Raw genomic sequence first — 27948 nt, 5'->3', positions numbered from 1 at the left:
TCTGTTCTTGCATACTGTCTATCAGTTAGAGTCTTCATCATATTAATCATAATTGCTTTAAGTTCCTAGGCTGGTAATTTTTACATCCCTGCCATGTCTGATCCTGATGCTTGCTTTTTCTCTTCAAACTGTGGGGGATTTTTTTGCCTTTTTGTATGCCTCATAATTTTTTTCCTGATAACTGGGCGTGATGTACTGGATAAAAGGAACTGCTCTAAATGGGCTTTTAGTAATGTGGAGGTGAGGTGTGAGGGGAGGAGAAGTATTCTGCAGTCCTATGATCAGGTCTCAGTACTTAGTGAGCCTGTGTTTCTGGAATGTGAACTTCACAAGTGTTTCTCAGTTCTTTTCTCCCCTCTTAGATGGGACAGGATGGCTAAAGTTGGCTGGAGTTGGGTGTTTCCCTTCCCCAAGTCAGTGGGACTGATAATCCCTTATTGGGTTGGCTCTGGTTAGTTTCCTCTGAGTGCAAGACTTGTTAAGAAGAACAGAGTGCTCTGGTGTATTTCAAAATGCTTCCTTCCCTGCCCCCCCCCCCCCCAACAGAAGTCCAGTATTTTCTCTGATATCCACCGTGGGATCCTGGTCAAGCTCCTAGATGTAAAACTCACAATATTGTGGGGGACCCCCTATGGCTAGGTCACCCTGGAGTTTTTAACTCTCAAAGTTGTCCACATTGAGCTTCCAGCAAGTTGTCAGTTACAGTTCAGGTTTTACCAGCCAGCACCGGTTCCTGAGGCAGCTTCCCTTCATGAGTCTCTGCTCTGGTGAGATGTAACTGCCTGTGTTCCTTGTCTGTCTCTCCAATCTTGGGGGCAGTGGTTTACCCTGTGTCCTCCCTTCTCTTATGGACCCAAGAAGAGTCTTTGACTTTTCAGTCTTTATAGCTCTTTATTTGTAGTTAGGATGGAGCAGTGACTTCCAAGCTCCTTACACGCAGAACCAGCCCAACATAATAAGCTTTTTCATGTAACCTCAACATCCCTGTGCGTAGCATGGCAGACATCTTTAAGGTGTCTGCTCAGTCCATGATCCCGTCTTGGAGAAAAGTGCACCCTGCCCATAAGGGGAAGACTCAAGGCATGTTTGCTTGTGTGACCCTGTCTCTGGCTGCAGTTGATTGCATTAGAGGCAGACATTTGACATAATGAGAGCCAATCAGATTTTCTATTCTAGGAACTTATCTTGAGACACAGAGACACCAGTGAGTTGGATGATGAAGCTGGAACTAAGAAGGAGATGGCTTTGATGGGGGTAGAAGCTCCAGGTGAGCAAGACTGGTTCCCAAAATCCCCATCCTGGACCCAAGGGAAGGGCATCCAAGGGTCTCCAAGGATCATCAGAGGAGAATCACTATTTGTGCTCCTGTTTCTCGGGGTCTGTCTATGTCTTTCTTTCTCAGAGAAAGAGGTCAAGAGGTCATAAATGGGTACCACCGCCACTAACTGACCACTCCTCCATTCCCCAGGGGGGCATAAACAGTCTTGCTCACGATGACTCAGCACACCCAGACCTGAACAGACAACACAAAGGAGAAGCGATATGTTAACTCTGAGTTTAGAGGCCAGACTGCCTGGGTTTGTATCCCAGCTCTGTTGCTCATTGGCTGGAGACCTTGGACAGATTACCTCACCTATCTGTCCTCCATTTCGTCATCTGAGTAATGGGTTATTCATAGCACCTAACTCATAAGGTCATTGTGAAGATTAAATGAGTGATCTAATGTTACATGCATTAGCTGTGATTGTTACTATTACTATTACTTGACACAAAGCAATGAAGACTTTTTTTTTTTAGAAAAAGAAAGGGTGTATTTATTTCTCCTCTATCCACTCAAAATATATCTTGACCATCAGTGGCATTGTTGAGACAGCATTCTGGTTAAGCAGCACAAGGCATTACACAGCCAGCATTTGACCGTGAAAATATCCACCCTTTTTATTTCTATCTCTAGGAATGTTTGATGCACAGTCAGAACAGGGTAACACTGTGTGAGCTAAAAGTTCCAGATAAAAAGCAATTCTGTTTGGGGTGAGCAAGGCCAGCCTCTTCATTTGGTAGCATGCTTCTTGTATATCTCCAGGAACTCAGTCACGTCTTCAGGGGACCCCAGGATGATTGGCGCCCTCTGGTGGATGTCAGTGGGAACGATGTCCAACACGGCTTCCTTCCCCGTCGTGGCCAGCCCTCCGGCCTTCTCCATGACGTAGGCCATTGGGTTGCACTCATACAGCAGCCTCAGCTGGAAGACAAGAGCAGCATCCTCACACCAGCACACATGACACAGAAAAGAGAGCTGTTCCATAGCAAAGAGCGCAGAGCTGATCCAAGGTAACAGACAATTTCCCTTTCCTTCCATGAGGCTGTAAAAGCTCCGCCACAAGGCTGCATCGAACACCAAAAGATTAATTTAACCATTTGGGTAAATGAAGCCATTCATCCAGCCGGAGCCAGCCACAGATTGCCTGATGCGAATGTGAGGCAGACCACCTGGACTCCGGACCGAATGACGTTTTGGCAGAACCGATGGTTCCCTTCTCCTTAGGGCACAGACACTGGACCTCATGAGTGACTCTCTGTGTGTTTTGGATGGAGCTTTGCCTATTCGGAAAGCCTTTCAGAGTCCATGGTAGTGTCTGGCTGCAGACATCTGGAAAGCAGACTGGCTCCTCCAAACAGTACAATATTGTTTGTAACTCCGTACACATTCCTTTTACAATCCTCCTAAGGCTTGAGGGTTGGGATTTAGCATGTTATACATCTTGGCGTTTACTTTTAAATACTAACTTTTTTTATTGTATGCATTTTCATACAGTCTGCCTACTGAGTAGACAACTTTTTGCAGGTGTTTCCTGACTCTATTTCCATACAGCTGTCATGGCAAGATTTACGAAACTGAAAAAAAAAGGGGGGGGGGATTGGGAGGAACCTCAGTATTTGTGTTAAGGAACAATTTTTTTGAGGTGCTAGAGAGAAGTGCTATCAAGCAAGCTAATCACATAGGTTGGGATGCCTCAAGTTGCAATGGCAGGAGTGGCATTTTAAGTAAATAAGAACATCTTCAGTGCACTGGACGCCACGTGCCATGAACAGAGATGTGACCATTCCGAAATAAATCAATTTCAAACTGTCTTAAGGGGATTATTGTTCCTAGTCCTTCTCTCAGATTAAAAAAATAAGACAATCTACTCATTGGGGAAAATGAAGGAGTAGTGTAGAAAAAAAGTGGGGTGTCCCTTAGCCGGCATAAGCAAGTGCACCCCACTCCATGATTCACGGGAACGCGGCGGGCATGAGACCAGGGCATCACTGATAGTTTACCTGAAAGCTCTAGGTTTCCCCCAGAGGTTCTTTCCTTCCCTAGAAAGGTATCATTTTCCAAGCAGCAAATGTCAGCTCACTAGTTGTTTCAATTTTATGCCTTTTGAAAGCAATCAAAGAAAACCTGTTTGGAGTACATCTGTGATTTGCTGCCTTAGTAATGAGGCTGGACAATTTCATTTCACTTTATGAATGGAGTTCATTTTGCCCAAGCCAAACCACGTATTCACTGGAAGCACCAAGCACTTTCAGTCCCCTCTGATCGTAACACTGTGACTTATCTGGAGCAGTGGAAGGGCTCTCAAGAGACCATTTTTTAAGCTGATTTCACCTGGCTTTGTAACCAGGACAGCCTTTAATCTAGATAAGACTGTGCCCCAGACATCCTTGGCACCCTCCTGCGGAGAGCAACCGCTATCACGACCTTTCTTTCTTCCTGAGTCAGACCCCCTAGGCTGCAAATGAAATCCACTGCTTCTCAACCACTCTTTGGGGGATTTACTCACCTTCCCATTGGGGCTCTTCTTGTTGGCAGGGTACAGGAAGATCCCTCCGTAGACCAGGGTGCGGTGCACATCGGCCACCATGGAGCCCACGTACCTGGCCCCATAGGGGGCTGAGTTGTCCTGCATGGCGAAGAGCAGCAACAGTTAGGGTTGCAGAAAAAGAAAGGGCGTTTTCTTTGTATCCTCTTCGCGTATTTGAGTCAACAATCAAACAGAGCACCTTCGAGGCTTGTCTTTGGGGCTGTGCTAGGCAATGTGATGAAAATCCTGTTCCCAAGAAGCAGAAAATGGAACGGAGGCAGCCTCTTAGACGTCTTACAGAAGCTCAGATCACCCGAGGAGGCCCCAGGGACGGTGTGATGGATTCTGTCTGCGGGGTTGGGGTAGGCATTCAGCAGGACCTCGCAGGATGAGAAGGTCTTTGCTGAACTAAGCAGCTGAGCAAGGGTGGAGTTTTCATCTCGCAGGAGCAGAAGCTACCCACCCCCCATCCCGGCAAAGGTTGGGCAGCAGAGAGAAGCACTGCCATCTGCCTCGGGCCTGGGGAGGAGCCTGGTGCCCTAGGCTAAGCACAGGGCTGGGGAAGGAGGGGATCTTGGGTAAAGCTGCAGGGCAGATCATAAAGCTGGAGAAAGGGACTGGGGCCAGTTTGGAAGACCCTGGATGTTACACTAACAACATTTGGGCTTCCTCTTCAGAATCCAGCAGCTTTCAAAGGTGTTTAAGCAAGGGTAGGAAAAAATTGGATATTCCCACATAGAACCAGCTCTATTGTGAATGAAAAATATTGCCAGTCAATAAACAAAGGATGCTGTGGCCATCAAGTCATCAGCTGCTACCGCCACCCTGGACAGTGAGAGGAGGGAAATCAGGATGCAGACAAGCAGGCAGCCTGGCCTCTGCAGCCACCACCAGCGGTGCCCCTTGAGGGAGCTCAGGATGGGAAAGAACAAGATACTGGCCCTAGATAGCCAGGTGCATATCAAAGGAATGATTTCAATGGGCCCAGACCTTTGTACCTTCCCATACATAGAAAAGCGCTAAATTCCTTAAATTCGAATATCTGGTTTTCTTTAATTAACAGTAATCTTTTGATGTTCTGACTACCTGCTATTTGTGGCAAAACTCCTATATATCCTAGCCCCTTCCCTTCCTCTTTGGAACAGTCTCTTAGAGCAATTTGAGAGGCCGCTTCCCAGGCTGGAGTCCTCAGAAAGTCCACTGAATAAAACATAACTCTCAACTTACAGGTTGTGCATTTTTTAGTCATCACTACAAACAGCCATTTTTTCTCCTGTTCAGTGATTTGTAACCTCTTTAGAGAGAGAGCACGATGGACACTCTCAATCTTGAGACAACCGATAGGAATCCGTCAGATGCCATGAGGCAGGGTCTGGGGATGCAAGAACTAAGTTTTGTACCAACTGGGATCAGGGACCCCAGGAGTGAAACATGTCCTATTGCCATGAACTCATTCACCTGGCTGACTTTGCTGTCCTGACTTTCTTCTGCCAAAGGAAAGTGGCAAGGGGGTTGATGTCTCAGGGCAGGGGTTCCGGTCCCCAGCACCTGGGTGGGAACTTAACTATGGGGTCAGTGCACAGTGGACTCCAAGCCACTTCCCACTGCCACCTTTGGGCTCCAGGGTAAGTCACGAATCACGAATCACACGTTTCTGCACATCTCAGGGGCCCCTGGGAGCCCTCACTTACTGGGGGGAATTTCTTCCTCTGGACGTACTCGGTGACGGCGGGCTCGAAGTCCTTGGCGTAGCCCTCATTCAGGCTGTAGATGCTCCCTTTCTTCTTGATCTTCACATCCCTGTCCACCAAGATGAACTCTCCAATGGCCTGTGAGACAGGAAGGAAAGGTGCAGAGGCGATGAGATGCCTCCTCCAGGCCTGGGGTCGGGGTGGGGGGGTGACGGGCTGGGTCGGGGTCGGGGTCGGGGTCGGGAGTGAGGCACAAAGCCTGAGGTCACGCCTGTGCTTCAGCACAAAGAGCTTGCTTTTCGTTTTGCATTTTTTCAACCGAGGTGTAATTGACATGAAACATTTTGTTCATCTCAGGTGTACAACATAGTGATTCAATATTTGTGTATGTTGTGAAATGATTACCCGCAAGGGAATATCTCCTTGGCTGGGACACCCCTGCCTCGGGAAAAAAGTGTTTTTTGGTGCAGATGGGAGCTAGGATATCAGCTGGGTTACACCCAAGTGTTCACGGCTGCTCTCAGCTTTTCATTTTCTATTTCTGTCTTGATGTCATTTTCCCTTTTGTGTGTTGCCATAGAAAAGAGCAGAACCCTGAGTTTCGAGTCACAGCCTATGTAACTTCCGGTGCCTTTGCTCACTGATCTGCAGAGAGTTTCTCAGAACCCAACCTCTTACAAATTCTCAGGGCTAAACTGATGCCTTTAGGGCATAGGTCCTTCAAAGGAGACTCGAATCTGGGAGGATGGTGTCACAGAACTCCTCCAGCTCTGGACTGAGGGTTGTTTGGGGCTCCCCTCTGATATTAGAGTGATTGAGGCTCTGCCCATCTGGGGAGGGAGGCTGCTCCAAGAGGCGAGAGTGAAGAGGAAGGGAACATCTCCCCAGCCATTTACTCCCAGAGCAAAGATTGGTCCCTGCCAATATGGAGCCTGTCGGAACTAGAAAGGAAGGGAGGGAGGGAGAGAGCAGGGTAGGGAGGGGAAAGAGACTAGAATTAACAGTGGTCACTGAAAGGCATCATTATGAGTGATTCTTTTTTTTTTTCTTATTTTTTTGGTAGAAGTCTGGAAAATGAAGGCATCACGCAACAGGTGCCCATGAAGCCATGCTTTGCAGACGCCCTGCCCTCCTACTTGGCCAGAGCATCCCAGCTGTGAAGAAGGAAGTCTCCTCATGTAGAGACAAGAGACTGAAAAGCTTTTTGAAAGTAGCACATAAAGCTGTTGTGCTCTTTTTAGCAGAAACTGTCAGCCTGTCCTCCCAGCGAAGCAAAATGAAAAGAAAGCGCTAAGCTGGTCCAAGGTTCGTCCCCCCACCCCCCGCCCCTGCAGGCATGGGGAGCAGAGGGCTCATGAGATCTGGGGAGGGCGGTGGCCAGCGGGGGAGGATTGCCAACGGCCTGCACGGTCCTTCCAAACACTGAGTGGCTATTCTGTGAGGAGGGCAAAAGGCTATCAAACATAGAAACTTACTCCCGGAGACACGGTCTGCAATCTAGAAACAGAAGAAGAGATTTAATGTTTCCTACATGTCTATCAACCCAAAGCTATTAGAGAAGCCACCAGAATAATGTCTGGGGAAGCGGTCAATGCCAGACCAGAGGATAAATCTGCAAACGTCAGTGATTCCAGAAACTGTACCCTGGGCTCAGCATGAACTTCGCTCTGGTTCTGCCATGATTTTCCCCTGAAATCACCTCCTTCAGAGGCTTAAACTAATGCTGCTTCCCTGCCCTTGTTTATTTATTGAGCACTGATACTTCCAAGGAGGCAAAGTCCAGTTGTGTAAGAGTGCAGGGGACCAAGGCAGCCTACGTCCTGATTTATACAACCTGCCACCTACAAACCCCAAGGTCTCACCGCCAGCAACCTGCCTCTCATAGGATTCCAGCGGCTGCTTGTCCTTGGCGTTCAGTTTGTCAGCAAAAAGCACCGAATAAACAAAGTGTTTTATTAATGTCATCTGAGGCCATTTCTAAACCTGAAAGGTATTTACAAACCCAATTCTTTTTCCCTTGGGACACTGGACCAAAGGCATAAGGTACGTGCTGACCTAGTGAAGACAGTTCCATGGCGTCCACATTCAGTGCTGGGTTTCGTTGGGCTAAATATTTAATGAAATTTCTTTGCTCATTTTATGTGCTCTGTTGCAACTGTTCTCTAACAGAATAAATAAATAACTCCAGTCAATAGATGTGTAGAAGAAATGACCCACAAATTAAAACTGTTAATGAGGATTTTTTTCATGGTACCTTGGGCTCCTCTCCATAAGGGAGCTTTCCTCTGCAAGGCAGACTCAGGAATTATCTTCACTTTCTTCTTTATTTTCACTTCCTTGAGTTTATCAGAGCTTTATCAAAACCGCAAGGGTTCACTGCAGGTTTGCGTGCATGTGCATAACATCAAAGAAACTGGGGAGCTAATTGTGGAGCAACGATGCTGTCCACTGCTTCAGCTGGGACCCCCGTTCACCTCTGGAGAGTCATGGATACAGTGGGTGGCAAACAGACCATCTCTGGGCCCGCTCTGGCCCACACATGTGTTTTGGTTGGCTAGCACAGTGTTTTACAAATCCAGAAACATTACATTTTCTGCAAATCCAGTTCTTAAAACATTGGCAGCCTTGGCGAGATTGAGCCACTCTTCCTGAGGAGTAACAACAAAGGACTGCTCCTGGTCCCCCAGCCCCGCCATTGCCCCAGACGTCCCTCCCCAGCACACGTCACTCAGTTGTGTGGCCTGTTGGCCTGGTCCAGGGAGCATTTCAGTCAGGAGTAATGTCCTTTCTGAAGAATTCATCTCGGAACAAAGACTCCCCCTTTATGCTCTGGACAGACATCATTTCTCACCTTGATGATCTTCTCATAATATACACATCGTCCCTGCATCTCCCTTTCCCCCTTCCCCACCCCGTCATCTCTGTCCCTCCGTGGGCCTCATCTGCCACCCCTAGGTGCCCCCCCCCCGCACCCCACTCACACACACAACGGACACTCACTCACAGCCACCAGCCGAGCACCTAACCTCCCACGGGGCCTCTCACCGGGTCCAGCATGAAGCAGTTGACCCCGTTCACCATGGCCAGGACCAGCATGGTGGCACTGCCGTAGAGCGCGTAGCCAGCGGCCACCAGGTTCCGGCCTGGCTGCAGGGCATCCTTCTCAGATGGCTCATCAGTCGAATTCTAGGACAAGGAAGAAAACAAAACACGTTTTTGTTTTGCTTTGTTTTGTGGTTCTTTTTTCCAGTTCATCCTTTAGCAAGATGCATTATCAAGGGATTCCCCTAATGAAATAGGGCATTTTCCCAGAGGGCCGTCCTCCACACATCAGTGACACCCTGATTATACTAGCACAGCGGCCTTCCCACCAAACCCCAAATTTCCTGCGTCTGGATCCTTCTTTCCAATCAGGGCTCTCCCCCCATTTTATTAATTCGATATTCCCTCATTTCTCCATTATCACTTTCCAAAAAGAGCATGCCGCCTTGCCAGCTCGCACTAATTTGATCTCATTACAGGCATCAGTGTCTTTCCCCTGCCTACTCCATCTTTATTTAAACAAATTAAAACTGGGCTGCAGGGCTATGAGTCTGCTGAGGAAATCAATTTCACGAGCTCTTGCCGGTTGCCAGCACACACTCCTGTGAGCAGCGTGGTCCACGCCCACACATCAAAGAGAGTCACAGAAATACGGGAACTGAGAATATCTCCTCAGCGTCCTTACGGTGTAGGGCAAATGCTTTCCATTTTTTTGACCATGACCCACAGTAAAAAAAATACACTTTACATCACAAACCAGTACCAACACACACACACGTGCACACACAACGACAAGAATTTAAGAAAACAATACTTAGACTTAGAACATGACATGTACTCCAATCTTTTCTATGTTTTTCACTTAAAACCCAGCCTATTGGATCATGTGACTCACTAAGGAAGGGAACAACACAAGGGCATAGCTCTAATCAATGATCACTAACTGATAATTATCTTCTTTGTTAACACTTGACAATTCTATGGTCCTCAAAACAGCTCCAAACAAATCTTTCAACTTGAAGCCTCTCTATTTGAATTTACACAGAATTGAAAACGGGCAATTTCTGCTAATGTCATATGTTCCTTCCCCCACCAGAGATTCTGGGGCTGAGGAGTAAGTGAAGCCAGTCTGTATCATCACACTGGACACTGGTCATCTCAGCAAAAACATTCCTGGTAATTTCTTGCTATAACTTTTGAAAGTGTGGTCCAGAGACCGTGCACACTGGAGTCACCTAAGATGCCTATTTAAAGGGCAAGTTCTGGGGCTGCAGCCTCGACTTACTGATTCAGACTTTCTGAAGATGGCCCCGGGAATCTGCATTTTACCATGAACCATAGGTGACTCTTGTACTGACGTTTAAGAGCTACTTACGTAAAAGGAAATGTCATATAAAAAAAAAAAATTTCTCTCCTTTTTTTTTCTCTTTATCTCCAATCCCTGTGTTTAATAGTTTTCATCTAGGTGGTTGGTTGATTGGGTTGGGTCAAATTATTTGATTTAGTTTGGTTTGAATTCACAGGGTCGTGTGTTACAGCTAAACACAGACCAAATACACTAGCGAAAGGGTGAGTTGCTGTCTCAAACTCCAAGGTTTGCCAGTGTCCAACCTTGAAAAAGGAATCAGCTTCCTTCAAAGCCAGTGAAATAGTGGGGGGGAGACAGTCAGGCCTCTGACTTCATAACCACTTAGCACTGCAAGTGAAGCACAAAATAAGACAAAGGTAATAGGTAATAAGACAAATAAATTGACTGGAAGCCACCAGAGGCGTGGGGCAGTCAGCTCTCCACCAAGAAAAGTCTCCCAGAGATTCACCTTGCCTAGAACCATCCATGTCTGCCTGTGGCACAAGAGGGAACAGTCTTCACAAGAGTGAAATACTGTCACCAAGTAGCCTCAGCCTCCAGCGTCCTCGTGTGGAATAAGAAATGGTGACACTATCTGTGATCCTCATAGATAGACAGAACAATTCCATCTAATCTGGGATTTGGAAGAGTTCTTTTCTAGCCCGATCCCCTTCCTAATGCGTGAATTCCCTTCTCCAAACTCCCAGCAATGAATGCCTTTGTTCCAAGGGAATCCATTACATTCTCACACAGACACTCACAGACCAACGCATGTAAGTGTTTGGCTAAATTAGAAAGCCTTTGGACCCTGCCTTGCTCTGCCTATCCTAGGCCACCACCTGCTGTAGGTATTGTCTTTTTCAATCCATGTCCTTCCATAAGGAGTATGGAAGACGCCATGGATTCTGGAGACTGGAGGTGGTGAAGGACAATGTCGGGCAGAAGTAGGGGGTGCTGTCATGCCATCAGATCTGAGGTCTTCCCTCAGAGGGGCAGCTGACCCTCCTTAGAAGGTCTCACAGGGCATCTGTCAGCGTCTCCAGTAACACAGCCACTATTGTCCACTTACTGTTGCACCAGGCAACAGTGGGCAAGAATTGCATATCAGAGGAGGCCCCCGCTCTTAAGGAGTTTATAAACTGCAGTGAACAGGGTTTGATTTTGCTGGCCAGCACCCATTACCCTTCTGCTGGTAATTGCACCATAATCTTCCTTAAGAGACTGCCTCCTTTGCCCTCAGCTCCAGGGGTGGGCACATGACCCTGTCCTGGCCAATCAGATCACTGCATGCCTCAAGCCACAGTGATTGGTTGAGAGATGGGTACATGACCTAAGCCTAGCCAATTAGAGCCAGTGAGATGATACTCCTGTTGGAATTGTTAGAAAAGAGGCTTGCATCTTCTACTTGAGTTGCTGAAAGGAATGGATGTGGTCCCAGACCTACCCACAGCCACTTTGCCACCAGAGAAGAGGGAGCAATAGAGAGGGAGAGGAAGTGTGTCTTGTTTATGTGGTCAGAGTCTTTAAATGCAGCTGTCCCTGAAGCAGCCCTACCCACTGGGATTTCTAGTTATGTGAACCAATCATTTTCCTTTCCCTTCTTTCCTTCTTTCCTTCTTTCCTTCCTTCCTTCCTTCCTTCCTTCCTTCCTTCCTTCCTTCCAAGTTAGTGTGAGTTATGATACTGTCTGTTGAATCTTAATACACAAAACAAGGCAATCAATGTTAGTAGCTACCATTTATTGAGCATTTTTTATATGCCAGGCACTCTTTTCAATGTGTTATGCTGAATTTTCAGTATCTCCCCTTTGTGGATAAGAAAGCGAGAGACAGAGAGGACACCTTGCCCAAGGTCCCACAGAGCTGGTAAGTGTCAACGTAGGGAAGCTACAATCCATATGGGTATTATCACGGCTCCCTCTGCCCAGTTAAGAGAAGTGGATTGGATTCTGAAGCTGCTGGAGCACTTTTGAAGCCCTGCTTTTAGCTGTGGGGACTGGATATTTTTAAAGGACGTTGCAAATTAGAATGTATCCAGTAGAGGGTGATCACACTGGAGAGAGGACTAAAAATCATCTCACATGAAAGATGTTTAACTTAAAAAGAATCTTATTTTCTGATGCTCTAAAAGGCCAAATGAGCAATAAGGAGACAGATTTTGACTCAACATTTGGAACACTTTAACCATGATGATCAATCAACATATCGGGAGAATTCTACGTTTCTGGATGTCTCCAGCCCCAGAGGCTGGGTGACCCTTTCAGAGGTGCTGTGGCAGGAACTTCGTGGAACATAGGACCACATGCCCTAAGGGATCTTGTTGGAACCTATTTCCAGGCAACACGGGGGCAAGCCCAGAGCACTGTTGGCAGTTTCCCGTTACTGACTGATGCTGTGCCACTGAGTGGGTGCGCCAGGGAGCTGAATTCCAGCCCAGAAGCATCGCCGCAGGATGCAGGAAAGGTCTCCTTTAAAGCATCAGCCATTTCAATATTTATGCCCCTTAAGCACTCAAGTGGTTTCAAACAATCAATAAGGCTTTCAAAGACTGAAATGACTTAAAGGCAGTGTCACACTCATCATCTCTTTAAGTCTTTTAAGAGTCACTTCAGGTTTATTAATAAGAGAGTGGGTTCATTATTGAATCTTTGTAGCATTCGTAATTCAAGCTGCTGTTGCAAGCTGGTTTGACTTTTTTAGTTGATAGCCGGTGTCTCTCAGTTTTCTAGGTTTTTTTTTTTTTTAAATTCACCTTAAAAATATTTGGGGGGGGGGTTGATGTGGAAACTGGGGCTGGCAAACATTAGTGCTGCTTCAGCTTTGGTTGAGTCATTAACCAAAGGTCTTCTTCTGCATGAAGAATTGTGCTCCAAGCCTCTCTTGCTATGCTACATAGACCTGACTTCTGCAGGTAGAATTACAGCCTCTGCATCTGTAGCAGGAAGGCGATGGATGTTTCACGGTATGACTTGGAAAATGGATTCATTGCTGCCTCTGCCTTTCTGATAGGAGTATTCGAACCTTCTGTTACTCATATTGATCTGCCTCTCAGCCAAGACAAAAGCAAAATACATTCCAATGATGAAAGAGAACAGTCCCGTGGTGGTCCTGCTTTCCATGTTTGAAAGGAGATTATGCAATGCAATGCTAGACAACAAGTCACTTTGAAAAATAAAACACAAATTGCGGTCTCGCTTCTTAAGTTATGGTCTCTGTATCCCGGAACAGGAGAGTTGGAGGAACCTCGAGGGTCAGCTGAACCAGCCGCCTCGTCCATTAAGATGAAGGAAAGGGCTCAGCCTCAAAGGCGTCTGTGAGGTTTCATTTAAAAAATAAATAAGAAGGCTGAGGCCAAGACGACATATTTTAGATTTCATCATGTTTTATGATGCGCCCAGGGGGATGCATTCTGTTTTTAACTTGTCTGTATATTTGAATGCTCTTCCATCACACCCACCCCATCCCCCCCGCCCCCCCGCCGCCCCCCACACACTTAAAGTAAAAGAAGGAAAGAGAGACTTTGGAGGTAGAGTTACCTGCCCAGGTCACACAGGTGGAAGAGACTCAGGGCAAGAGTCTGGATTCCCAAGCTGCACCAGTGTGCTTTCTATAAATTACAACAGCAAACTCTTTCCAGAAACCATCAGATAGTAAATATTCTAGGCTTTACCGTCATGCAGTTTCTATCACAACCACTTAACCCTGCCTGGGCAGGGGGAAATCAGCCAAAGGCAACGAGTAAACAAGTGAGTTGACTATAAGCCATTAAAACTTCATTTATGGACAGTGAAAATTAAATCGCACATAAATGGCATGGATCATGAACCATACTCTTTAGATTTTCTTTTAAGCCATTCAAAAATGCAAAAGAGTTTTCTTTTTGGCCCGCAGGCCGTAAAAATATCAGGCAATGGGCTGGATTTGGCTCAGGGAAATCACAGTTTACAGACCCCTGATTTAGAGGATTTAAAGGACAGTTTTGATATAAATGATCTCTATCGGTGTCACACTCACAATTCTCAGTTCACATAGTTATCATCGCTGTAGGTACCCTACACTGTCTCTTTCATTTTTTAATTTCATTTTCTATCGTGAAAGAAAGAAAGATACAGTTATAAGAGTGAAATATCCTTTGTCTTTCCACCCACCTTTTACTGCATTTTCTTCTAACACCTTAACGGATTTTCACTGTGCAGTTAGTGTTAGGAAAGTCAGAACTTGAAATATAAGCCTATTTCAAGCTTCACAGAGTTCCATGATGTGCCTTCTGGCTGTGCCGCCAATAGCAAAACAGGGCTGACTGTTCAACCTTAACTCGCCTTTTAATCCCAAACCAGGAGCTTGCTACATTACATCTTACCTTTCTGTAGATGCCAAAAATGGTTCCAATGGACACAAGGCAGTCGATGTTGGAAGAGCCGTCAAGGGGATCGAAACAGACCACATATTTACCCTGAGCAGAGAAAAGGACATACAACTCTGCATTAGAAATGAATGCAGTATAATAAAATAGAGAGTATACACTAAGAAGCCAAAAAAGGGAATCTAGGGGAAAGTTCAAGAAATGTGAGTCTCTAAAAAAAAGATTAAATTAAATTAAAAAAAAAACAAATGTGAGTCTCATTTATATAGTCAGAGAAGATAGGAGGTGGGATATAGAATAAAAACAACATATACATTTGATATACATACATCAAAAGATCACTAGGCAGGGAAAACACAACTTAGACGAGGGGGTATAGATGAACATGAGGAATACGGATAAAGTTACATCATTGATTTGGATGAATTGTAATTTTGGTGTCAGTTTCCTGGCAGCCAAAGGAAGAAGAGAACACCATTAGTCACTTAATTCTCTTTATTCATAAGGGAAAAACATATTTTGGTGAGACAAAGACAACATTGAGATCTATAAGAAAATTCTCATGCAAATTTTTTTTCTAATTAAAATAAAATTTTATTTGTATGTTTTTAAACAGAGGTACTGGGGATTGAACCCAGGACCTCATGCGTGGTAAGCACGCGCTCTACCACTGAGCTACACCCTCCCACCTCATGAAGTCTTATAGATGACACGCGGGGTTGCAGTGCAGAGTTCTCAGCCATGTCCCTACTGTAATTCCCAAAGGAAACAACCCTCAGCTGTACTGGGACAACCAGAGACTCATTCTTTGGACCGGATTTTCAGCAGGAGAAACTGTCGCCTGGGAAACGGAAACATGCTTATCAGTGAAGGCACACTGCACGCAGAGGAGTTGGGCTGACTGACAGAGAATATTAAACAGCAAATTCAATCCACATGCCTATGACCGCCAAGTACCTTCAGAAGCCCCGCAGAGAACATGGACTTTGAATCTGACGGGTAGTAGTATTTCAGGAATGACGTAAAACAAGTTAATCGGATGTGGCTCCCCATCTCGCTTATAAAGATCAGAGGGTATCAGGCAGCCTCTTTAAATTCATCATCCGACTGCTTTTTTCTCATTCTACTCCTTCATGTTCCCAATTCATCTCAAACAGGAAAAGATAGAAGCCCATATAACTGCACTTCTCATCTCAAGAGGGTTTGTTTATTATTATTAAGATTGTTGTTCTATAAAAGCTGGATATACTCTTTCATCCACTTTTTCAGCCGTAATTTTTTGCTGAGCTCCAGCAATGCATGTATTGTGCCAGAAGCTGGGATACAGAGAAGACTGCAATTCTTTCTCTGCCCTCAAGAGCAATCAGATTGATGGGATTCCAATGCGTGAAACGATGCTAGGAATTGGGAGCAGGTGAGATTGGCGGGAGAGTTGGTTGTGGAGGTGGGGAATAGGGTGGATAGAGATGAAACAAGTGGAGTAGTTAACAAAAGTCAGACTCTGAAGCCTTGAACATGACAGTGAAAAGTTACATGTGGAGATGAGTGTATCTGAGTCTCCCCCATAGATGAGGACACTGTGCTGGTTGCGTGAACAGGGGAGAACAGTCTGAGGTATAGCAGTGAGTTGGAATCTGTGAAATGATGACTGATGGTTCAGGAGGGACCTAGGGAGAGTCCCAGGAAGCTTGCTTGGCTGCACAGGTGGCATCATTTACGAAGCTCAGGTGGGGCGGGGAATGGCGACATTAAAACCATCAACAGTGGGGGAGCAGACCCACCCTTTTCTCAGGTTCTACTATTATGGCGTTTTTATCTTCTTCCGTCACAAGAACACAAGTGGCAAAAGAGGACTTTAGCACATTGATAACCAGGTCATTGGAGAGGACATCCAGCTTCTTCACTTGGTCACCCGTCACATTGGTAGAGCCAGCAATGCCATAGCTGGAGGGAAGAAAAGCCATAAAAATATAAGCCGTGATCACTGGGATGTATCGATGCACCTGCAAACCCACTGAAAGAGAGCGTTGGGTAGAACTTAGAAGAAACGAAAGTAGACACATAGTTTGGAGAAACAAAACAAGAATGGTTATCCCTCTGATTGGAAATATTGTCATTCACCTGTCCCGTATCTGTCACGGTAGCCAGCACACCTCTGTGGTTAAATCCATGTATCTAAACCTTTTTTTTTTTTCCATTATAGCCCCTAAGGAGGCTTTTTTTCCTCCTAACACACTCCCCCATGAAATTTTAATATTACAGATAGAGTGTATAGCTGTTAGTGCATTATATGTACATATGTTTTATATAGAAAAAGACTGATTTTTTCACCTCCCCCAAGAACTAATTTTTACCCCCGAATGCCTAAGGCATAATGAGTCAGTTTGGAGGCACAGTAAGCAAGGACACCCGGGTGGGAGGGAGCCTAGGATGGGGACCAAGTCAGAGGAATCTATGGTTTTATCAATGAAAAGAACCTAAAAGACAAGAAATAATGACAGATCCCAGCACTTCATTTTATAGGGAAGGAAGCTCACTCCAAGACACCACCGGGCTTCTCCAAACTGGAGGGCAGAGCAGAGGTGAGAAACCCACTCTGACTCCGGGCCAGGCCTCTCCTGGGGACACCCCACCGCGCTGGCAGGAGTCCTAGAGGCGGGAGGGAGCGGGAAGTCTGCAATCTGCACTTTATTTTCAAGGGACCTGCAAGTCGGTAACTGTGGAATTCCCAGAATCCAAGTGGCTTGTCCAAAAGGGGGCTTAGTTTGTGAGAATGAGGAAAGAGGAGGGTTGTCATAGCCTGGGATTGAGCAGAAACACAGAAAGGAGGGGAAATATTTTGGAGGAAGGATGCACAGAACAAGATAAGAGACTGGATGTGGGAGGGGAAGGAGTGGGAGCCTTGAAGACAGCGCCCAACAGCTAAGAGTGGGTGATAAGGGGGCGCCATTGCCCGCTCGGCTGAGACTGCTAGGAGCACCTGCCTGGGGATGGACCCGTGGCTTCAGCTCTTGAAAATGCATTTTCTCTAAACATAATTTGCGTGTCTCTGGCTGGACAAAACTGAGCCAACACCAGAAACTGTCCAAACCCAAGTGACTCACCTGGCCTGACTCTAGGAGGTAATTCCCGTTACCTCATAAAGCCCATTTTCTCAACTTTTTTCCCCCCAGGCCCCCTTTTTTTTTTTGGAAATCAATTTTATATGACCAGAAATAGACCATCTAGAAATATTTCAGTTTATTTAAATTGTTAAGTGGAATATGAAACCGAATTTGTAACTAGTACCTAGAGAATGGACCTGTTTAGTGTTTAATGAGAACAGCTTCTACAGGGGGTCCCCAGAGATTTACAGAAAAAGGGGCAAAGCCCTAATATTAAGCAGATAAAACTCATGTTTGAAACAGGTTATACAGAAATTGATTTATACTCCGTTTCCCTTTTCTTTGATATTTAGAAAATGTAGATTTAACAAAAGGCGGCCTTTCTATATACAGTGCCGATTATAATGATGAAAACAACAAACTGTCGGTCTGTTATCCTAAAATCTCAGTGTTTAGCTCTCGAACCTAAAAGTCACTCAATTGAAAAAGGAGTAAGAGGGTTAAAAATAAAAAAGCTACTGCCACGTGCCAGATAGTGATGCTAACCTGAGATTTCCACCACTCATCACTACTAATTCAAGAGGGGTGGCAGTGTGGATGGAGAAGAAACCCGGGCTCGCCCCTCAGCCCTGCAAGCCCCTGCTCTCCCCCAGCCCTCCCCTCTGCCTGTGCCCGTGGAGGGCAACGATGCCTCCAGGGCTGCTGGAGGACGACACGCTTATCCCGCGTCTGCAAAGGGTTTGGCACAGCCCTTGGTGCTGAGTGTTAACTCCCTCATTTGCTCCCTGAGGGGAGCTCTCATTAGGGGGCTGCACACATGTGAGAGGGGAGGGGCTCCCCAGCTCCCTGAGGCTTCACCCACCATCACGTTGGCATGGCTGTTCAGGCTTTAGCGATCAGTTCTAAGGTCTTTCCACACCTTGGAGTGCAGAGAAGGCCACTGGCACGGTCCCCAGAGGGGCTGGCCTATGGGGATAGCTCCAGGGAGGCCTGGGAGGCTGAGGCAGGTGGTCAGGGCACCTGGGGCAGGCAGGGGAAAGGCCTACTTTGCACTTGGTTCCATTTTCCACCTGCTTAAGTATCTCACTCAGCAAGATGGCTGAGGAGCTATCAGGCCATAGTCTCTCTTGCTCAGAAGCTTCCTAGAGGCCTGTGTGAGTGTTCATTTGTTCCACAAATATCTACTGTGCCCACTGGACTGTCTGGAGAACTGAGATCACAGTGCCAAGCAAGACAGATGAGACCCCAGCCCTCATGGAATTTCTAGCCTAGTGAGTGAAGCAAACAAGAAAAACACGTGCTTTTGAATGAATAGGATAATATCCGACACTGACAGGTGCTTTCATACAAGACACAAGATGCAGGGTGGACTGGCAGGGCAAGGGTTTAGACCATCAGGTCAAGGAGGTCTCACTGCAGAAAAGCTGTTCCAGCTGAAGGATAATTTGAATGTTTTTAGTAAGAAAGGGAAGGTATGAAAGAGCGCTCAAAGAGCCCAAAAAAGCCAGCCAGTAATAATCATAAAGAACAGCTCCGGGTCAGTGACTTATTCAAAGAAACAAGGAGCCTACTTTTTACATATTTCCACATGGGAAGGGGTACTCTGTGCACATTCATATAAGCAACTTTTTAAACCTCAAAGCCTTTTTTTCCATGATGCCTAGATCCAGGGAGCTCTGAAATGCAGAAAGAGGAGACCCAGAGGAAAGGCTGGCTCTGGTTTGCGGTGCTCCTGGGCCATCCCCACCGGCCAAGGACAGACAGGACCCCCTGTGACTGTGTCACAGTGCGCCTCCCCCAACTTTGTTTAGTGAGACTGAATGGAAGAGTTCCTGATGTACTGGACTGCATTTTCTTTTTTTTTTTTAATGCTAATAGTTGCAATTTTTAATTTTAAGTTCCTTCATAATATTAAATTAAAAAAATTTAGTTGTGGTAAAATATACAACATAAAATTTACAATTTTAATTGTACAGCTCAGTAGCGTCAAGTATTTACGTTGTTGGGCAACCAGTCTCCAAAACTAAAACTCTATACCCGTTAAATACCAACCCTCCATTTCTTCCCCTGGCAGCCATCATTCTACTCTGTTTCTATGAATTTGACGGAACTCAAAGACTGCATTTTTCTGAGCTTGCAGACTCAGTAACTGGCCAAATAGAACCGAGAAACAACTCTTGTAGCCCCAGATCACGCCATGGGCCACCAGAGGATACAACCAGAGTCAGGGCAGCTGGCTTGTCCACCAGAACCACCAGCCAGTTCCTCACTGCTGTTCCAGGGTTCTAAGGTGCTTCCTGCCCTTGGGCCGCAGAAAGCACAGACTTGTCTGCGATGGGAGTCAGGTAGGGCCATATAACAGCCGCAGGATGAATACTGTAGGGGACACTCCCCACATCAGAACAGAGTGGCCATCTTCACGGCCAGGCCCTCGCAGACCACTGGGACTTCCATCTCTCCACTGCCCTGCAGGGTTGGATGGTCACCCCACCTTCCTTCTCTTTAACTCCATTGAAGGTCCCTTCTCTGTTCTAACCAGAAGGACCCTTCCCCAACTACCCTCCAGTTGCTTGTGAAGCATAAAAAATGGAGTTAGATTACTCTGGTCCCCTTGAAATCAAAATTAAGGCGCTCGGTAAACTTTCCTAGGACACCTTGTGGGCGGGCTTCCTTTGGTGAGATCTGATGTTGGGAAAGTCTTTGAAAGCCCAGGAAAGTGATTCGAAGGTAGAAGCAGCATTCAGGAGGATGAATTCCCAGCCTGCCAGGTCGACAGTGGGATTATCTGAGTTTATCCCACGTCACCGTAGATTCTGCACATTGCATCTTAGCTCATGAAGCTTGCTGCGACTGGGAGGGTTCCTCACACGGCCCTGAGTTATCCTGCTCAGGGAAGATGAAGCAGGACAAGGCAGTCAGGTTTCTCTTAAGACGCCTCAAGGCGAGGGGCGCTCGGGAGGGCAGCAAGGCACGCCCAAGGGAACCCAGCCACAGAAGGGGGCCGGGAAGCTCAGTTGTAGAGTGAATGCTTAGCACTCACTTCCCAGGTTCGATTCCCAGGACCTCCACTAAAACAAACAAACAAACAAACAAATAATAGATAAGCCTAATCAACCCCTCTCCACTCCCCCCAAAAAAGGAGGGAAAATGATTTTCACAGGGACCTATATTTGATATCCTATAGTAACCTATAATGAAAAAGGGTATGAAAATGAATACATGTATGTATATGTACGACTAAAACATTATACAGTGCACCAGAAATTGATACAACATTGTAAACTGACTATACTTCAATAATAATAATAAAAAAAAAAAGCCAGAAGCAGGCAAGGCTTGCATTCTTGACAGAGGGAAAAAGCCTTAAGAAATATCTGGGAGGAACTGATTAGATGAAGAACACAGAATGTTTATTTTCTTTCGTAAGTTTTCAGAAACACCCTTGGAAACAATACATTTCTGCATTCTGACCAGTCATTGTTCTTGAAAGTTCCCAAAGGTTTGGGGAACAAGTGTTTTCACTAGGTGGGTGGATGTCCACGCAGAGGGGCGGGGCCTGGCTCCCCGGTTGGCCCGCACCTTTGCTCGGCAGGCTGAACTGAGTCTGGAAAAAATGAATCAACTGTGTTCCCCCCACCAGAGCTCTGGGCAGACTCTAGGAGAGCCCAGCCTGGTTTGGAAGGAGCTCCTGTGCCGGCCCTTGTGAACAAGACAGGATGGGCTCACCCATCCTCAGTGGGACTTGAGCAACCTTTATCCCACCACGTCTGACTCTTTTCTTAGGTTACTTTCCAATTTGCCACTCCCTGGGGTCAGAATCAGGCGGCAAATGAGGCTGCAGGGATATGGGGAAATCTTAATATAACCCTGTTTAAAAGAGCCTTGCAGGGGCCAACTGTGCCTTACGGTCAGTGGAGAGAGAGAAGCAAGCTGAACGGGTGAAGCAATGGGTTGATCTGAGCCCCTCCCCTCCCCCACCCAGAAAAGGAGTCAGGAGCATTTGGACACTTGTCATTCAGCGGCAGGGACATCAGTTTTGACTGAGCCCATCGCTTGTTATGCTGCAGAAGCTTTTCCTAAATGGAAGTTACCACAGAGACGAGAGGCAACTACCATGGGCTTTGCTCCTTGGGCTGGGATCTAGACCACAGGGATTCAAATCCCAGCTCCGCCACCAGCTAAGCAAGCCTGAGCAAGTCACTTAGCATCTCCGATCTTTGGTAAAATGGGAATTTAGTATATTTATGTCATAGTATGTAGAGACAGGGAGTAAATGAGCGGACGGAGGTAAAGGGCTTAGAACAGACACTGGCACGAAGGAAGAGAGCAAGAAAGAATGTCATTCTGTTCCCATCCCTAACTCCCCTCAGCACCGATACAACCACGCTGAGAAGCAAAGTGGGTCCCGACAGAACACAGCACCGGAGAGAGCTGGGTTCAGTTTTTGCCTTTCTCTCTTAGTGATTCTATGGCTTCCATCAAGTTGTCTCCAACTCTCTGATTGTTGGCTTCCAGGCTTTGCAGGGATGAGGGCTAACCCACGTGCTGCACCCGGTTCCCAGCAGCCACTGGTGGCCACCGTTGTTCTTAATGGAGCCCCACAGGCGACCGCTAAGTGCAGGTTGGCTGGTGAGCGGGTTTGGCGGGGGCGGGGGCGGGAGCGGGGAATGACCTCTAAACCGGTTTCGCAGGCAGCTTCTGGGAAGACAGCCAGCGCAGAACCATGTCACAGGTAACTGACAACAAAAGCAAGCGCTCAAAGTTTGCACTGGACTAAAGTTCCACTGGGAATATGATTTTATATGAGACGCTTGTGAAATGTCCCTTCAGTTTTATTCAAATAAGTTTGCTCTGCCACCCAAGAAACTGGGGGTGAGGGGACAACAGCCTGTTAGGGTTTAAGCCCCTGTGACTGTTCCTTTTTAAACCCCCAGAGACACAAAAATTCTCTTTCTGGAGTTTGGAGAGAAAAGTCGTTTAGAGGCTGCTGTCTGTAATATCTCTTCTTTTGCTTTTACCGTAAGCCTCACTGAAAATTTGAAAAAGCTATGTCATTTTAATTCAAATGACAGGAAACTCCTCAGAAGGATAGTTAATCTGGCCAGTATCTTATAATCCTTAGAAATTTGGATTAAAAATTAACATGGTCTTTAAAATCTTCATAAGGTTTCTGGAGCCATTTCACAGCATCAAGTCTGTGATTTATGACTGTCAAGGGAAAGCCTCCTTTAGCTGTATTTCTGAAGCACAGACCTACACACAAGGCCTGGAGCCAGGGCCGCATTTTGGGAAGAACTTTCCATGACTTCCTCTACTTGCTAACTGACTTCAGATCTTTTCCTCCGACCTCAGCAGGACAGCACGAAGCGGGCAGCACCTCAGCGAGCATGCACAGGGACCAAGGGGGAGAGTTCGTTTTCAGAAGAGAAAGGGAGGCAGATAAGATTGTTATTTAATCCTCATCACTCAAGTTGAAGGTAACACAGACTTGTTATTCATTGATTCTGAGGTAAATGACCAACCATTTACCAAGTCCAAAACGTCCAAGGGTCAGATCAGAAATAGTCTGCCCTCCGTATCCTTGGGTTTTGCATCTGCAAATTTTGACCTGCTGTTAGTTGAATCTGTGGATAGAAGGGGCAGCCTGCACTCCACCATTTTATATGACAGACTTGAGCATCCATGGATTTTGGTATCCGCAGGGGTCCTGGAACCAATCCTTGGTTTAGACAGATGGATGACCGCATGCTGAAAAGGGCCAACCAGAGCAGCTTTCAAACGCCACAAACCCCAAACTTGGCTTGAGCTCATGCCAGCCAAAAATGTGCAAATAGGATGGCGTGTGGCTGGCTGTGCTTCTGGTGTGGAAAGGAGGTTTTTGGTAATATGGAGAGGATAATTCAAGAAATAGAACATACATCTGATGGTTTCCCAAAGTTCAATGTCATAAACTCTGCCAGTTTGAAGGTAAACTTGAGCATGTATTCACTGACTTGTAATTCCAAAATTAAAATTTAAGTTAATTTTTTTTCCATCAAGCAACAGAGACAACTCCGTATTTAAGCGCAACTTTTCTGCACACGATCTGAGCATGTTGGGGAAAGTTTCCCCTAACCAATACAAGGGTGCAAAGTCCTCTTAACAGATAACGTTCTAGCCTGGAATATATCGCTGCTGATACACATGTGGGCAACTACTAAGGAATGAAAAGCAGAATGTAGAAAGATCAGTTCATAAAAAACAAAACAAAATAAAAACAAAACCAAACCAAAACAAAACAAAAAACCCCTTCAGCCTAGAAAAACAGTGACGATGGAACCAGTTTTATGAACTCAGTTCATCCTGAAACAACTCTTTGAGGTTTAAAAAAATCGTTGTCTCTGGAAAGAAAAAATAAATTAAAAAAATTTTAAAGACAAAAAATTATGAAAAAAATATGAAAAAGAATCTTATAAGTGGGGAAACTGAGGCTCAGAGATGTTACGACAATTGCCCAAATCTTCACAGAAATTAAATGGCAAAGACAGGCATTTGAGCCCAGATCCATTTCTCTCCAAACCGTGCTCTCAAAGCCTTGCACGTTCCTGTTCTGCTAAACCGGGCCCTGATTTTCTTCTTCTCTTCCTCTCTGCCTCAGGGTGAATGTGCCAGAATCCAGTGGCCTATGCTTTAGTCAGCAGTTCACGCCCAAATTCCAGACTATCGTGTCCGACTGCAGGCTGGACATCTCCGACTGCATGGTCCTCTCACATCTCAGGTTCAACATCTCCAGAATGTCAGAATCATCTTCCTACTCTTCCCCGCCTCTAAAACCCAGCTCCTCCTTTGGAATTCTGGTTTTGTTGTTTTGTTTTGTAACGATGCAGCCTTGCTCTCAGTAGCTGGGACCCCTCTTTGAGAACCTCCCTCCCTGTCCTTCTCATCCAATTCTGACTCAGATTTCTCCCAGGTCCCCTTCCTCCTCCCCTCTAGTCCTCTAGCCCTGGATGCTGCTTGACTCACCTCTTCCCTTCTCCATTGGTTCTCCACGTTGTCTTAGCTTTCCCTCTTTTAACTCTATACTCACAGCCATACCTGCCCCAGATTAATCCCAGCCACGCCACTGCCCCACTCAAAAGCCTGTACCTCTCCTCTTTGCTTACCACCTAAAATACAAGGTATTCACTCTTGCCATTTGATGTTCCCCCAATGAACCCACAGTTTAACATTCACAAATGCCTCCCACCCCATTACATTACATGAAGTACTCCAGGCTTCAGTCAAATAGAATGAGCAACTTTTCCAGAAACATCTTCCCGCCTCGTACCTTTCCTCACATGACAGTCCAGCCTAAAATGCTCTCCAGCCATCAGGCCTTATGACCATCTTTTCCCGCCCTTTGCAAATGCCCGTCTTGATGCTCCACGGTCCTTTGCTTCCACATGGCATTTCTGGCACCTCTAGGAAAGCATCTTTCAGAATCTCTATTATTTTATGATTCTACACTTGTAATATTTTTCCTACAGCATCAGCTCTGTCATTCTCATCTCACATTCTCTTCTAGAACTACAGAGAGAGAAAGAGGGAGAAAGAAAGAACTTTCCAGGCTCTACGCTTAAACTCCTGATCAGATGCGTCCCTGCTGAGGACTCATGGCTGAGCTCCATAAACTGGTTCTGTGAGATTCCGGCAAATCTGCAGGCATGTCGTCCCTCCAGCTAGATGTCCTTCTTAGGGCAAGACTTTAGCACTAACAAGTTATTTGCAGGCACGCTGGCCTTTTCATCCAGGATATCAAAGCCGATGATGATGAGTGTAATTTGGAGGCCTAAGCTGAGATCTTGTCTTACTGCCCAACTACATATGATTCTGAGACTCTCAAATGCTTACTTTCCCACAGGTGTACGTAAGGGTCCAGGGTCTAGTCCTCCTCTGTCACCACCCCCATGACAACATATCCACACCCTCTTCACAGGCACAATGCTTGTTTGAAACAGTCAAAGGCCAGTGACTTGCCCAAACATACAGGAAATGTCAAACAGCTCCTGATACCTCCATGCAGGGGAACACTCCACAGCAGTTAAAAAGGAGGAGGTGGATTTACACACCCCGACACTGAAGGATGTTCATTATGTGCTGTTGAATAATGGAAGCAAACTGCAGAATATGTTAAGTGTGATCCCATTTTGTTTGCTATTTATAAACAGTCATATGCAAGTATGTATCCATGTATAAATTTATATGACTATAAAGAAATACCCAGTAAAACAACCAGTAAAGTATGAGTAGTGGATACCCCAGGGAGTGGATGGAGGTGGGTTTCACTTTTCCCTTTGTTCTTCTGAGTGGTTTGAATTTTTGTCAAGTGCAACTTATTAAGGAATTTATAATTATAGCAACAACAATATTTTTTAGCCTGGTATTTACAGGTACCTAATGTAAATATATACATAATTTATAATGGCCAAAATGAGGACCCTTTGTCCAGATCCCACTACTAAAATCCCACTACCTAAGGTCCCACTCTCTGAAGTAATTAAAAGATAGGAAAGATACACTGCAAAGTAGATCTTGTGTTTCCAAGTCTCTTTGGGGTTGTAAAAGATGCTGACGTATTTTTAAAATAGCATAAGAAATGACTAGCACTCTTTTTTTTTTAAGCCCCCTGGTCTTAAAGGCAGGTGAAGCTGTGAGGATACTTACTGTAAATTAAATTTGAAATAAGGTTTAATTGTGCATGTTTCCTAAAGCAAAGGCTCCTGAGAAATGTATTAAGGGGGGCTGTAGGTGAAATAGTAATGGAGTCACCCCCTTTCTAACATACCTGTCCCGATCCCTCATCCAGAAAATGTGATCACACATTCCGTCCTTAAGAGTTAGTGCTACCGAGTCATACTGTGGGACCAAAGGCGAACAGCTTAGCAGAAAAGGAATCCAGGTTGCAGGGGTTATATTTTTTCAGATCAACTATGATCTGAACATGCACAATTTTCCTAGCGTTCCTAAGTGTGGGAAATGTTAGGAAGGAGTGTGGGCAATTTGAAAACCCAGTGAGGGTCAGTCTAAACACAAGATACTTGTGCACCCAGAATAAACCAAAGGGTGTTTGTGCTATTTACAAAAAGCCTCACAAGAAGGTGTCTTTTGAATCCCCATGTCCCGGGATTCCTGTGCTACAGAGAATGGGATCTGTGGACCAGAAGCCTCAGCCCCACCTACCACAGAAGAGCTTCTTAGAAATGCAGACTCTCAGGCCCCGCCCCAGACCTACCGCAGCCCTTTGGCAGGAGCATTACTGCCCCTGAGAGCTCTGGATTCCTCCCAGCCTGCCCCCCGGGTTCGCACACTCCTATCAGGATTTGTTCAGGGTCAAGGAGACACTAAATTAGAAATCTGACTTGGGATCCCAGTTCCAAAGGGAGTGAAGGAGGTCAAAGAAGTAAAAGTGAAAGGAAAGCATTTTTCTGTACGAGGCCAGGATGGCTACGGTGGCAGGCCAGGTGCGCACCCCGCCAGCCAGTTTCACCGGGAGGAGGCGGAGAGGAGTGCCAAGGCTGCTGGATGGCAGGTGTGGACTGTGAGCCAGGCCCCCAGAGGGGCACCCGCAAGCTTAAGGGAGAGGGTACTAGGGCTTAAATGTGGCTGCGAGCGTCTGCAGAGGGGCTACCAGAGAGAGAGGGTCCCAGCTGTCAGACAGACAGGCTGACAGCAGGAGAGCTAGAGGACCAGGCATCCGACTGCCCGGCAGATCCCCAGCCAGAGAGAGAGGATGCGGCAGGGGGCCGGAGGCCTGACTCACAGGTGTGCGATGCCCGCCTTGCGCACGGCCGTGGAGATGGCTTTGACCGCGGTGCAGAGCGAGTTGAGCAGCTGGGTCATCTCGCCCGTGCCACGGGCCTTCCTGCCCTCCTCCATGACGAAGCGGGTCAGGGTGACGATATTCGTGTCGAAGGCCGCCTGGTCCGTCATGCTGGGGCCGGGCCGGGGCGCGCTGGGCGGCAGGTGCGGGCGGCGGGACGCGGCAGAACGCGGCTGGAGGACGGACGCACGGACGGCCGCCGAGTGCCAGCACCGCTCGGAGTGGGCCCGGTCCCAACCCGGGTGTCCGGGGACGCCTATAGCCTACAGGGGCAGGCCACCGCCTCCCGCCCCCGGGAACACCCCCGCGCCCCGGCCCCCGCCCCTCCGGCCGCCGCCCCGCCCGCTCCCACCCTGCCCCCCCCCCCCCCCGGCCATGCCCCCGCCGACGTGCGGGATCCTCCTCCGGCCTCCGGGCTGCCCCCACCCCCGCGGCCGCCGCCACCTCCACTTCCTCCGCTGTCGCCGCGCCACGCCTCCGCCCCGGCCGCGCACGGCCACGGGCATTGCGGTGCGCTGCTCTGGGCCAGCAGCATGGTCTCGCTCAGTCCCCACAACGACCCTGCCACCAAGATGCAGTCACGATTTCCCCTCCGAAGATTTAAAACGGAAGTTCGGGAGGTTAAGCAAAGTGCAGCGCAGCCAGTGAGCGGACGGGCGCTCCAGCCCCGCTCCTCCCGGGTTCAGGCTCGCGGCTCTAACCGCCGCGGTTCCCT

At 46.9% G+C, this 27948-nt stretch overlaps 1 protein-coding gene, 1 long non-coding RNA gene and 1 other non-coding gene across 3 annotated transcripts; all 3 read right to left on the bottom strand.

Moving 5' to 3' along the window:
- Positions 1–1784: 1784 nt before the first annotated feature.
- Positions 1785–27486, bottom strand: FBP1 (fructose-bisphosphatase 1). The gene is made up of 7 exons (XM_032477473.1): positions 27174–27486; positions 16073–16235; positions 14289–14381; positions 8585–8725; positions 5540–5677; positions 3828–3947; positions 1785–2242 (listed from the first exon to the last, which is right to left on the bottom strand). The coding sequence occupies exons 1-7, from the start codon at positions 27341–27343 to the stop codon at positions 2051–2053; spliced, it is 1017 nt and encodes a 338-aa protein (XP_032333364.1). The 5' UTR covers positions 27344–27486; the 3' UTR covers positions 1785–2050.
- On the bottom strand, positions 6576–8565 carry LOC116663034. Its single transcript, XR_004319053.1, has 2 exons — positions 7794–8565; positions 6576–7701 (listed from the first exon to the last, which is right to left on the bottom strand). It is a non-coding gene; the product is annotated as an uncharacterized LOC116663034 (long non-coding RNA).
- On the bottom strand, positions 14905–14976 carry TRNAG-ACC. Its single transcript has one exon. It is a non-coding gene; the product is annotated as a tRNA-Gly (tRNA).
- Positions 27487–27948: the final 462 nt, after the last annotated feature.

The sequence above is a fragment of the Camelus ferus genome, chromosome 4, assembly GCF_009834535.1.
Source record: "Camelus ferus isolate YT-003-E chromosome 4, BCGSAC_Cfer_1.0, whole genome shotgun sequence".
NCBI lineage: Eukaryota > Metazoa > Chordata > Mammalia > Artiodactyla > Camelidae > Camelus > Camelus ferus.
This window is presented reverse-complemented; position numbering and strand designations above follow the sequence as displayed.

Coding starts and splice junctions, on each gene's coding strand:
- FBP1 (XM_032477473.1), bottom strand. CDS start 27,343: ATGACGGACCAGGCGGCCTTCGACACGAATATCGTCACCCTGACCCGC. Junction 5,678..8,584: donor ACTGCTTCATGCTGGACCCG/GTGAGAGGCCCC, acceptor CCTGTCTCACAG/GCCATTGGAGAGTTCATCTT. Junction 2,243..3,827: donor AGAAGAGCCCCAATGGGAAG/GTGAGTAAATCC, acceptor CTTGTCTTCCAG/CTGAGGCTGCTGTATGAGTG.